Consider the following 13,288-nt stretch of genomic DNA (forward strand, 5'->3'; position numbering starts at 1 on the left):
GGTTAAAAATACATGAAAGGATAATAATGGCCCTCATTTAGAATTAACCCCCCCCCCGCCCCCCCCCCAAAAAAAAAAAAAAAAAAAAAAAACATAGTGAAAACTCTTATTTTCTATTGTTACCCATATAAAGAGGAGAAGAGTTGGAGGCTGCCAAAAAGAAGAAAATGAAAATGAAAATAATTTAAATTTTTTTTTTTTGGGGGGGGGGGGTAGGTAATATAGTAAATAATACAATAAATGAGGGTAAGAAACATTCAAGTTGGTCATATGTACAGCACGTGGGAATATTCTAGAGAATACTTTCACGATTAGTTAACAGAAGGTACTAATTTGCAAAATTTTGCCAACGTAGGATATTTTTTGCTATGTATTGTAACTTAGGGTATATAATTACTACAAAAGCGAAACAATAGGGTATGTAAATGTAATTTAGCCTTTAAAATTTTGAGGTTGTTTCTACAATTTTAAAAATAATGAGGGTGTTAATTATAAGTTTTTAACTTTTAGATTTCATGTTTGTCTTTAAGTTAAAAAAAGTCAAGGTGTTTTGTGTAATTTTAAACTTTTAAGATTATCATATGCAAATTTTGAAACTTTTGGGTTTTTTGTAATCCTTCATGTATTATAATATGTTATCTACGTATAATTTCTTAATCTTATTTTTTTCTAAATTGTGGAACTATAGGTAGTTCATATGGAGTTAATATAGAATATAATTAGTATTTGGATAGATTAATATTTAAGTGAAATATTCAAAATAATTTTTTTAAAATTATTGACATATAGATAGTTAACGTGGAATTAGATAAGATATGATTAAAACTAGTATAGATTAAGATTTAAATAAAATATTCAAAATAGTGAAGGGTAATATTAAGCATGGAAATATTTTCATAAACTCGTGTTTTCCTAAACTCGTGCTTTTAAAAAGGGTATGAGGTATGATATGATATGATATGATATGATATATATATTTGTTAATGCAAAAATAAAATGTTTTCATAGCAGCACGAGCATATGCCCGTAATAAAATTCTAGTTCATATAAAAAATGGCTCTTTACCTATCCGCCTCCAAAACCCCTTACCCCCTAACCCTAGCTCGGGAAATTTCTAGCGGCAGTCATGGAGGCAGCTGCGAAGACGGTGAAGGACGTCTCTCCTCACGATTTCGTGACGGCCTACTCTGCTCATCTCAAGAGATCCGGCAAGGTTTTCATCCCTCTCTCGATCCTTGTAAAATTTGCAGGTTTCCATTTCGATCGGTTGTTGTTCTGTGATTGAAGTTAGAAAGATTCGATTTTTTTTTCTCTGGAAGTATTTGGATTAATGGTTTAAATTTCTCATTTTCAGTTAAGGCTCTATCGTAAAATTTGTTGTGTAGAGCTGCTACAAATTGTAAACATAACATTTCTATTTAATTTAAGTTGTTAGCTTAAAATATTCTTTAAAGAATAAGAGGTGAAAATATGAAGAAAGATATAAACTTAATATTTTTTAATGCTGCAACTGCTATAAGCCTTGATATGCTTTGAGATTTGGTGGAAGTCTCATAATTTCCACTGGAACCTTTAATTTTGGATGAAAATCTCAATTTTGAAGGAAGTGACATCTTGATGGGAAAAAGTTTGAAGGAGGTTTTTCAATTTTTGTTGGAAAAGATGTTCACGTCGTGAAATTTGAAGGAGGACAAATGGGGTTAGTTCATGGATAATCAAGTGAGAAGACTAGATATATTTGCCTCAAATTATTAGCAGGAAGAGTAAGTGACGGATAGCTCTGGATGAGAAAAACCAGTTTCTTGGCAGTTGCTAATAATTGCATATGTTCTGGGTGAGGAAGTGGGATTTGATGGAGACAAACTGGAGTAAGGTCGTTTGAAATATGTATGGGATGTGATGATCAGGTCACAAGATTTCAAATCATGTGGGTTTTCTGATTGAAATGAAGTTGGAATCTGAAATGACTTAGAAAGTTGCTTATAAAAGCTTAGTGTCGGACAATCAGTCGTTTGATGTGGAAAAAAAAAATTGCTGGAGGTTTGTCTAGATGTTTGTAGGATGAGATGATCACATCATTGACCTGGGAAACATGTTTTTGGTCGTGGCTAATCAAGTAGTAAAATAAAATAATTTTTTGCAGATCATTGGCATCAAGGATAGTGTTAAATTACTATGATTGATGGAAAATGGTCAGTAGCCTTGTCAGTTGCTAAAAATGCGTATGTTGAAGGAAGGAAGATGAGATGTTTGATAAACTGAAGCTTGAGTAAGGCCATTCAAAGTGTATGTGTGATGAGGTGATCTGGTCATGAGATTTGAAAGCGCCTATATGAGCAATGTGAGCCCAATTAATTCAACGTTCTCGTATGTGCCAACTTCACTTTTGAAATTGCAAGTCCTAAGAGATTACATTTGTTAATGGCTGCAAAGTAACTGCAAACAGTTTAAACTGCAATTTTCTAACCGAAACTCCTTTCCTAAACTATGTTGGCACTTGAAAATATCATGTGGGAATGATTTTGATTTCTTTTGTTTTCGTAATTTCTATAGCATTTCCTATTTTATTTGTAAACCTTCTTGCATTCATGTTTAAGAAAGATAAACTTCTTTCGTTACTTGCGTCTGCAAAAGAGGACGAAAATATAAATGGTATCAATGCCATGAACAGACAGTTTTCTTGACAGTTTCATGTAGACTAATACTATTTTTATCTTATTTAATTCTAACCTCTTACAAGATATTGATATTCTCTCATAAAATGATGTCACTTGAAATAGATGGAGCTTCCTCATTGGACTGATATTGTGAAGACTGGAAGGTTCAAGGAGCTTGCTCCCTATGACCCTGATTGGTACTACATTAGAGCCGGTAAGAATGCATGACTATGTTTAAGATTTTTCTCCAATTGACTGCTGCACGATTTTCTTTAGCCTGGCAATGATATCTTTTTAATTTTTGTAGCTTCAATGGCAAGGAAGATTTACCTTAGGCAAGGAATTGGGGTAGGTGGATTCCAGAAGATCTATGGTGGGCGTAAGAGAAATGGAAGTCGTCCTCCACATTTCTGCAAGAGTAGTGGTGCTGTAGCTCGCCACATCCTCCAGCAATTGCAAGCGATGAATATCATTGACGTTGATACTAGGGGGTGAGTAGTTTATGCATTTATGTTTTGTTATTGGTACTGGTATGTTGTTGCTTCTTGAATATGGATCTAATTGACAAATATTTGATGTCGCCTTCCCACTTGACATCTAAGTGACTCAAGTAAGGAGTCTGTGTATTTTTACCTTTGGAATGATTGGCAATCACCATTCAAGGTTGTTAAAGTGCCTTTGTATAATGCACTTAGGAAATTACCTTTGGAATGATTGGCAATCACCATTCAAGGTTGTTAAAGTGCCTTTGTATAATGCACTTAGGAAATTAAGTAGGCTGTTCTTTTTTCACACCATTCAAGGTTGTTAAAGTGCCTTTGTATAATGCACTTAGGAAATTAAGTAGGCTGTTCTTTTTTCAGTTGAAGAGAAATTTGGCAAACTTCTGTGACTGGCATATATCCTACTAATGGTACTAATTTAGTTTTAAACTATAAAACCTCATGGCACTTCCTTAGGTGGGAAAAACGTCTAATTGACAGTGTTTAAAGCATTATATCCACTGTGGACATTCGCTTCTCTGACTGGGCTCTTTTTTTAGTTGCCATGTAGAAGACCTGAAAATGGTTCAAAATTATTTGAAACACGACCAACTTCTATGACTGGGTTTCCATATTGCAATTTTGTACAATAGACTTAGTAGTTTAATAATCCGTGATGTCTTATTTATACGCAGCTTATTGATTTTAAAATACAATTTTATGATGTTGTTCACTAAGTGAATCAATAAATTTATCATGATCTCACTTTGTGATTAAAAACACATGGTGGCATGCTGCCCTTCAAAACATTCAACTGTTGGATAGAAAACTCTTATTTATTTTTTGCGGATCGCAGAACAATTCTCTCTCAAAACTGCAAGTTTTATATTGGTTCTATAAACTCTGCTTCATACTCCTAGTAAATCTTGTCTTTCTGAATTGTAATGTCAGTTTACTGTATGAATTCTTTGGTGATTGTGGGTAGTTGTGCGGCAAAAAAGTATTATCGGATTGGAAATATTATATCTTCTGTTGCTTTCTTCACTAATTAGAGATCTCTTGCTATTTGGTACAGTAGCAGTTCAACGATGAGAGAATCTGTCTGATTAAAGTGCTATTGGATTGCAAACATCATGAGAATCTCTCTTCTATTTTGTATAGTAGTGGTTCAAGAATCTTTGGTCTCTAATTTATATGAAACTTTTAGCCGCAATCTTTTATGGTATTGTCGATGCTTACTGAATCAATAAATTTGAAATCATGTTCTCACTGTGTTACAGTGGTGTCTTACAAACACACATGGGGGCATGTGCCTTGAAATGTTTCAAAGTTAACAATTACAACCTACTTCTGTGACTGGATTTTGATTTGTCTATTTTGTATGGTAGTACAAGCATCCTTGATCTCTTATTTACATAAAACTTTTAAATTACATTTTCTAATGATATTGTTGACCCCAATGTTGAAAATAACAATAATGCATCACATAACACACTACCTTCTGTTAAGTTTTTTTTTTTGAGGGGGGGGGGATAACGTAGATTATTTTGTTTATTAATTATTTAGATATTTTATACATACAAACTATTTATAATGACTTTAATAATTAGAATTATCAAAATTTTCAAACATGGAGGACAGGATGACTTACAAGACCTTAGGAGTTATATCGCTTCATCTTCGTCGAAAAGAGTTGGGATTTAGAAGCAGGAGAGGTGTTGGAGGTGGACATGGGGTTAGGATTTTCTCATTGGTGAAAGGAGATGTGGGAGAGGAGGAGGAACCAGAGAGGAGCCTTGTCGTTGGCGCCCGACGGGGGAGAGACGAGAAGAGCCTTATTGTCGGCGAGAGAATTCATCTTCACAAACGCCAACGGGGAGAGACGAGAAGAGCCTTATTGTCGGCGAGAGAATTCATCTTCACAAAGGCACGAGAGAAAGAATAGATCACGAGGTTTCCTCATCCAAGGAGTGTGAGGAGGAGGTGGAGGGGGAGGAGATGGGGGTGGCACTGGAGACGGGGTTGGGGATCGCTAGGGTTTTTCATGCGAACGAAATTGGGGTTGGGGATTCAATTGAGAACTTATTTTGGTGAGCGTGATACTGATTTGAATGGTGGAGATATCGCCATGCGTCTAAGTCTCATCATCAATTTAACTCAATTTAACAAGTGCTAAATAAAGCTTACGTAATGCAAATAAAACACGTTTTTTTTGTGTTGTTTTCTATGTTAAATGCAACATGAGTTTTCTGTCTTAAGTTTTATAACACTTCGGCTCCGTTAGGTGTTGAAATGGATTAAAACGGGTTTCTTTTAAACATTGGTTGACCCTTGGTGACCCAATAAATTTTGTATCATGTTCCAACTGTCAGGAAACTCTTTTGACGGTCAGAAAGAAAACTATTTTACTTATTTTTTTGGTTGCAAATCCGTAAATCAGCGTAAGTTGTAACAATGCCATTTCATCCTTTGCGTATCTCTCACTAGACTGCAAGTTTATTGAAGTTCTATAATCACTGTTAAATTACCATTCTGAATTACAATGTTGGTTGAATGTATGTATGAGACTGTTGGTAGAGTTGTGCTGCAATAAAGTAATTATTGGAAACATTATATCTTTTGTTGTTTTCTTCGTTAAGAGCATACTGATGACTTACTGATTCACTTGTGGATTAAGATAATTAACTAGGTTTGCTCTTTGTTAACTTTTCAGAGGAAGGAAGATTACTTCTCAAGGACGGCGTGATCTTGACCAAGTTGCGGGGCGAATCACTATTGCTGCAGCTTGATTGTTTGAATGGTGTTTTTGGCATCCTGGTCTTCCTGTCATTCATGAACTTACTAGCTTGACTTTTCTTGGACAATTTTGTCATGACATTATTTCTTATCATGGCTCAGGCTTATCTTCTTTGAGATAAGGTTCTCGCTCCCAAAATCCAGCTCTTAGAATTCTATTTATGTTACTTGTTTCTGTGATGCGTGCAATTTGAACTTTTAGGTATTACCCGTGGTTCACTTGTTAACGTAGTTGATATTTTGAATTTTCTGGTGCCCTCTGCTGATGCTGAATTTTATAAGCCAACAGCTTCGGTGCTCCCAAGCAGTTGGTGTAGTTTGTTTCCTTAAAAATCTCTCTCACATCCTAAATTTGAGGGATAAGGTAGTTGATAGTGGTTCCACACCCAAAAAAGTAATTTCATTTAGATAAAAAAAGTTATTTTAGGAAGTATAAATAAGAAGATAAATAGGAAGTAGCTAGAATTCTCCAACTAATGAAAAACTCTCTGTTTTCAGCGAAAGTTGACTCCATTGTCGATTCCATTAAACTTTGATTTGTTTACACGAAATTACAATGAAAATAAATAAAAATACAACTTTCGAGAAAATAACGCAGAAATTGTCTATCAATTCCTGCTTTGTGGGACTTTGCCTGTGCCGAGAGTGCTTTGGCTCGTTGACCACCGATTCACAGATCGTGAGGGTGTTAGGGATCTCTCCTTCGTTTAACGAAGTAAAGATTTGAAAACGAATATCTTATCGATGTAAGATGTCCGTTCTTCCAAAGATCAAGTCTGAGCTTAGATCTCTAGGAATCACCGAATGATGCTTGTCAAAGGGTGAAAGTTCTTTCTTTCTTCCTCAAAATCACCAAAGACTCAAGTCTTTTCTGCTCCAAAATGCTCTCACTCCTTTATTTCGTGTCTAGGGAGGTATTTATAGGGGTAGGAGTGCACAACAGTTGAAACATGGGCGAAATAACCGACCAGATAACTGTTCTTTGGCCGCTGCAGTCTACACTGCCGCGGCCATTGGCGCGGCAGTATAGGCTGCCGCGGCAAACTGTTCTCCCACGACTTTTAACCACCTTTTTCGTGGTTTAACTGCTTTTCCACGTCAGCACACGTTCTATTTCTGATACGCCGCCACGTGGACTTTAAATAATCATCAGATAACTGTATTATAACTGCTGTAGCATCCTGCTTTAACTGCCGCGGCACCATAGGTTGCAGCGGTTAAGCCGCGACACCATAGGCTGCCGCGCCTTAGCCGCGGTACCTTGGTCTGCCGCGCCTTAGCCGCGGCACCTTGGTCTGCCGCGCCTTAGCCGCGGCACCTTGGTCTGCCGCGCCTTAGCCGCGGCACCATGTCCTGCCGCGCCGCGAAGTGTTGCTTGATGACGTGTATATTGTTCTTCTATATCGTCTTGAGTGGTGTTTGGATGTCTGTAAGCATTTTTTGACGCCTACAGATACCCCCTCCAAAGTATCTCAGACTCATCATTTTTAGAGAGGGGTCTGGGACACTTTGGATATGATAAGCTTTCCCTGCAATTTCTCCATTGCTTTGTTGAGGAAATTGCGTAGAATGGTTTGTGAATGGCTTCAATCCTTGACTTCTTCATCTTTTAGCCTATTCAGTGCTTGTAGAATAGCTAAAATTCCTCCGGTGCTGCGTTTATCGCATGGCCGTTGTCGAAGTCTCGAATTAGAACTGCTCTCGAAGAATTTGAGAAATAGTTTATACTCATATACTATATTGGAGTGTTCGGGAAATAGTTTAACCTCATATACCCGTTGGGAGGTTCAAGGAGATGCAGTTTATACTCATATACTCATCGGAGTGTTCGGGTATATATTTCAAATACACTGGGAGACTTATGTGTTCAGATATCCAAGGGATTATGGTGTATGCCTGATATTCCTGCGCAACAGTGGAGATCACGTCAACATCAGCTGCCGCGACGGCAAATACTTCCGCGCTCGAGCGTGACAACATAGAGTGCCGCACTCGAGCGCGACAGCATCGAGGGCCGCGCACCGCTTGGCCAGTTGGGTTATAAGATCGTTGTTGGGCCTTTCTCGGGTCATTTTCCCCGCTTCTCTGAGTTCGAAATTTCCCCCAAAACCCTATAAAGGGATTTTTTCTGGCTTTCCCCTTCTCCCTTTCTTCGAATTTCTGTGATTTCTTTTTGGACGAGTTCTAGGGTTTCGACTGTTCCTCTTGATCTGTTGGTTCTCTGACTTTTTAAACCTGTTCCTCTTCACTTCCTGGTAGAATGGCACGCCCTTCATGTATTTAGGGTTTACCTTAACTTTTTTTTTGAGATCTAACATAAAAACCCTAACTTTTGATTCTTTAGGTCGATTTCACTATGTCTCCAAAGAAAACTCGTGCTTCGAAGGGCAAATCGACGGCATCAGTACCTGAAGAGGTCGAGGCTGCTGTTCCTTCTTTTGGGGGTAAGTTTCTTCAACTTCTCCTTATCTAAAATTGTTGATTTTGTGCATACAGCCTCGTTTGTCTCCATTGAGAGGCATTCGGGAAGAGTTGACATCCTCCATCGAGAGGATTGATGCTTTAAAACACATATCTTGTTCAATCAAGACATGTACCACAGTCAAGATGCGAGTTTTCGTCGAACTTGTACCTTTTCGAAATCAAAGGCCGCTGTTCAGTTACCGTGGCAGTACGTGTTGCCGCGGCTGAACGCAGCAACATACCCTGCCGCGGTAACGCGCGGCAGTAAATAATGCCGTGGTTACTTAGAGCGGGGTTTTGCTCTGTTTCGTCTCTTTTATACAACTGTTTCCCAACTTTTCTTTGCAGTCCCCTTTCCCTCTGTGGCCTTCTCTGATAGAGAAGACCCAGGCCAGAGCGGTGTTCTTCATGCCTCTTTCAACGGCGACTTCCTGGTTAGAGAGGCCCGCCAATTTAGTGAAGATCGTGATAATAATGTTTCGGAGTTGATTCACGAGGGAGGCCGTCGCGCTCTGCGTGCTCTGCTGACTGATTCACCATTGACTCCAACCCGGGATTCTACCGAACCGTTGAAGAAACCTGATTATCTGTTTGGAGATTCGATAGAAGATCCAGACAATCTCTGCCGTGGCCCCGAAATTTGGTTGAATGAGCACGAAGGTGCTTTTCTATTCCTTCCTCCATTCCCTCGACAGTATTCCCTTCTGCAATTAAGGAATTTGGCTGTTTCGAGGAAAATGACGTGGCACCTGACAGAAGACCACGAGCGCGTTCATTGCGGATTCATTGGTAAAGATATTAGCGCTCCTGGTTCCATCGGTAGGCATAATATTCGTGGTCTCCATCCGGGGCTATTTGGACCAGATAGCGGGCCTCAGAACGAACTGATGATAAGGGCCAATACGGTAAATAATAAACTCGCCCGGGTTGGCAGAGAACTTCCCATTCCAAAATTCAGGTGTTATGGATGGGTTCATTCTCTTCCAGACAAATGGTGGGCTAGGATGACCAACTACGTACTCACTGAATGACCACCTATGTACTCAATCGTTAGGATCAGGAGTTAAGGAATTTGGGATTATATGCTCCAATCCGAGCCAGCATGCATGGTCTCCCAGTAAGTGTAGATCATTTTATGGCCTTGTTCGAGTCTTATATTCCGGAGACTAACACATTTCTTACCAAGTATGGGGAGTTGGGGCTTCCACTCCACGAAATGATGAAAGTATCCGGGTTGCCATTGGGGAATACTCCTTATCAGGAATATTTTCCCAACAATCGTCAGCTTATGAAGATGAAGAAGGCTGGCTCTAATAAGCTTCCCAGTGTTTTGTGTTTATGTTCTCTTTTCAGGTATTTCAACACAGCGTTAAAGATTCAAGTTCATCTGCGTGGGTTTTCTTAGGTATATGATCAGTTTTCTTACATATATAGTATGATTATATCTAAGCTCAATATATATACACTTAACACGATCTTTGACATTTTCTATCATATAGATGATTTTTCTTTAAACGTTGTTAAAATATCTTTATCTCTTGTTTACAGCTCTCTCATACTTTATTATATACATATAATATATGCACAATATATATATGAATATTTACAAGTCCTATATCAAACTTTCACTTTCATAAAAATACAGGTTTTCTAATCATTTTTCAAAAACAGGTAGTTTTCACAAACGAAATTCGTTTTTCCAAAAATTCCTTTTCAAACATGTTCATTTCATCATTTATAAACTTTCCCCAAAGTTTCACTATTTTTGGATATGAATTGATATTTTTAACGAATTCTCAAAACTGACCCAAAACCTGTCATTTTTCACATATCAGATTTCGGTCGACCGATACGGTCGACCGACGGTAGTCTGTTTTCTGAGAATTTCTTTGAGTATTTTCCGGTCGACCGGAATTTCCGTCGGTCGACCGAAATTTCCATTCGGTCGACCGAAATTTGCGTCGGTCGACCGCCAGCTTTAAAACTTCGTCTCTCTGGGTTTTTGAACTAATCGGTCGACCGTACCGGTCGACCGACGCATTGACAAATGAGCCTAACGGCTAGTTTTTTCAAAATGGTTTTTTGGTCTTTTTCTTATTTTTAGCTGTTGCAATGGGGTGCTATATATACCCCATTGCTGCTCTTCCTCTATTTTAATTAAGAAATCCAAGTTTGCTATTTAACAAGTTGTTAATCTCGTTTAAGAGCTGTTTAAGAGTTGGTTTCGTTAATCAGTTTTCAAGAGAAGTTTTTCTACAACAAGAAGAGGCTTTCAAATCTTATTGAGATCATCATTTCCTCAGCTCTTCTTATTCATTGAGAAGTTTTCTAAACCCATTCTTATATAGCTTGTTATTTCACTTTCAATTGATTAAGCTATATTCATTGAGTTATATTTATTGAGTTTCATTCACTATTATCACACACACTTATTGAGCTTTATATTCTCATATTATATTGTGGGTTGTGGTGTGGGATTTAGTGAGTGTGAGCTTCATTGTGTTCTCACTTGTTAATTGAGAACAAATCATTGTATTTAACTTTTATTTGTGAGAATCACTTGTAATACACTTGTACACCGAGAGAAGTGTGAGGAGAGAGAGACGGGGTCAAATCCAATAGGAGTGGCGTCGATTGACGAACCTAGGGAGAGGTTGTAATCGAGCACTTGAGGAGGAGGACACGGGCTAGATTCCTACACTTAGTGTGTAAAGTGTGATTGTTGAGTGATTGTGTAGTGTGAGAGTTTTCGGTGAACTTGTAAACCGAGTGTGTAGAAGTTCCGGCTTCCAAACCGGATTGTGATAGTGGATATCTCCTCGAGGTGAGGAGCGGGGACGTAGGTCGTGGGGACCGAACCTCGTAAACATATCGTGTGTTTGTGTTTTGCTTGTCTCACATTTTATTTGTGCATATTCTTATTATTCTTATTGTTCTTATTGTTCATATCTATCTCTTGTAAGAACATATTGATCAACATAATTTTAATTGCTATTAATTGGGATTAGATTAGCATAAGACCCTAATCACCCCCCCTCTAGGGTCTAACAATTGGTATCAGAGCTTGGTGCTCTTTGATTTAAGGACTAACCGCCTTGAGTTAAAGATCCAAGTTATTGTATTAGTGCTAATCTAATTTTGATTAATTGTGCTTCTTGCATTTCATCTCTATGGATATGAATGATTCATCTTGCTTAGGATATGCTATTAATATTGCTCCTCGTTTGGATATTTTCCCCTACGCTCAATGGCGCATTAGATTCAAACTTTTTGTTCAATCTAATCAATTTGATTTGTGGGAAATTATTGAGGATGGTTATGTTATTCCCATCTTGGAAAAATCCAAATGGTGTGATAATGATAAAAGATTGTTTAACATGAACAAGCTTTTGTTAGGATTTTTGATTAGCGCTTTTCACTCATCGTTTTCTAACAAACTTGCTAATTTTGATAGTGCTTATGCTTTATGGAAACTTATTGAAGCACATGAAGGAAAATTGGAGGCTATTCAACAAGCGTTGGAAAATCCCGCTTTGAGCTCTAAGGAAGCCTCATCCCCATGTACAACACCACTAGGTAGTAACCCTAGTGAGGTATGCGATAACGATGATATTCTTACTTTTGATGAACTTGCTCTTGAATTTGAAAAATTACACAATTGCTATATTAATGTAAAGAGTAAGTATGTTAATTTAAAATCCACTCATGAAACACTAGCTATTAAGTTTAATTTTATTGCAAATGAAAATAAAATTCTTAAAGAATGCAATGAAAATTTGAAAATTAAAAATGCTAGTTTGCTTCATGAAAAGCGTGATGCGATGTTAAAAGTAGATAAGTTGAAATCTATGATGAGTAATATTGTTTATCCTACTTCTAGTAGCAATGCTTGTATGCACAATGATGAGTTGAATCAAATGAGAAAAAGAATATCTACCTTAGATTCAACACTAAACACTTGTATTGCTAATAATAAAAAGCTTATGGACTTATGTGCAAAGTTCAATGTTAATTCTTCTAAGAAACCTATTCACTATGCACATATGTATGACAAAATTCACAAATGTTCTATTTGCGGTCTTAAAGGCCATTTAGCTCAATTTTGTCATAATGCACCAAAAATTGATAAGCCTATTCATGATTGTGCATCCCATCAAGCTTCATCATCACATACTCATGTACACACACATAGTGTAAATCATAAACATGCTTATGTGTACAAATGTGATTATTGTGGTCGTGTTGGTCATTTGGCCATGTTTTGTTTTGATTTGAAAAGAAAGTTTCGTTTGCAAAATAATTACAAAGGAAAATCTATTTTTGCAAATGAACCATGTGTATTCCATTTCGGTCAACGTAAACCATTCAAACCTCTACATTGCACAAATTGCAATCGTATGGGTCACGTTTACAATTTTTGCTTTGATCGTATCGGTGCACAAAATACGCCCAAACGGGTTCATAACCCTAGGGCCTTGGATTTAAATGGTAGGGGTCATGTCCCAAGTTCTAGTGGTACCAAAATGATTTGGGTACCAAAATGTGCTTAATTTCAAATCTTAAATAACATAATTTTTTTAGTCGTTTTTTTTGTTTTTTTCATGGTCTTAAATTTTATTTGAAATTAAAATTCTAAATAAAATTTTTATGATTTACATATTGAATATATTTACTAATCTCTTGGACATATTACTATTAACGTTTACTTTTTTGAAATTTTTTAAAAATAAAACAAGTTTAAAATTTCAGAAATTTTTCATGTCTCAATATGTTTCTGAATCTCTTGCGGTCGACCGACTGTGGATCTGCGGTCGACCGGATGAAGACTCGTATTCTTGTTTGGTCTCTGGATTTTATGCGGTCGACCGCCGCACCCAATGCGGTCGACCG

General features: G+C 37.4%; 1 protein-coding gene across 1 annotated transcript; it reads left to right on the forward strand.

The window, feature by feature from the left end:
* Window positions 1,065-6,140, forward strand: LOC109850077 (40S ribosomal protein S19-3-like). Its single transcript, XM_020419995.1, has 4 exons — window positions 1,065-1,213; window positions 2,781-2,871; window positions 2,965-3,148; window positions 5,853-6,140. The coding sequence occupies exons 1-4, from the start codon at window positions 1,127-1,129 to the stop codon at window positions 5,926-5,928; spliced, it is 438 nt and encodes a 145-aa protein (XP_020275584.1). The 5' UTR covers window positions 1,065-1,126; the 3' UTR covers window positions 5,929-6,140.

Source organism: Asparagus officinalis, chromosome 7 (genome assembly GCF_001876935.1).
Source record: "Asparagus officinalis chromosome 7, Aspof.V1, whole genome shotgun sequence".
Classification (NCBI taxonomy): domain Eukaryota; kingdom Viridiplantae; phylum Streptophyta; class Magnoliopsida; order Asparagales; family Asparagaceae; genus Asparagus; species Asparagus officinalis.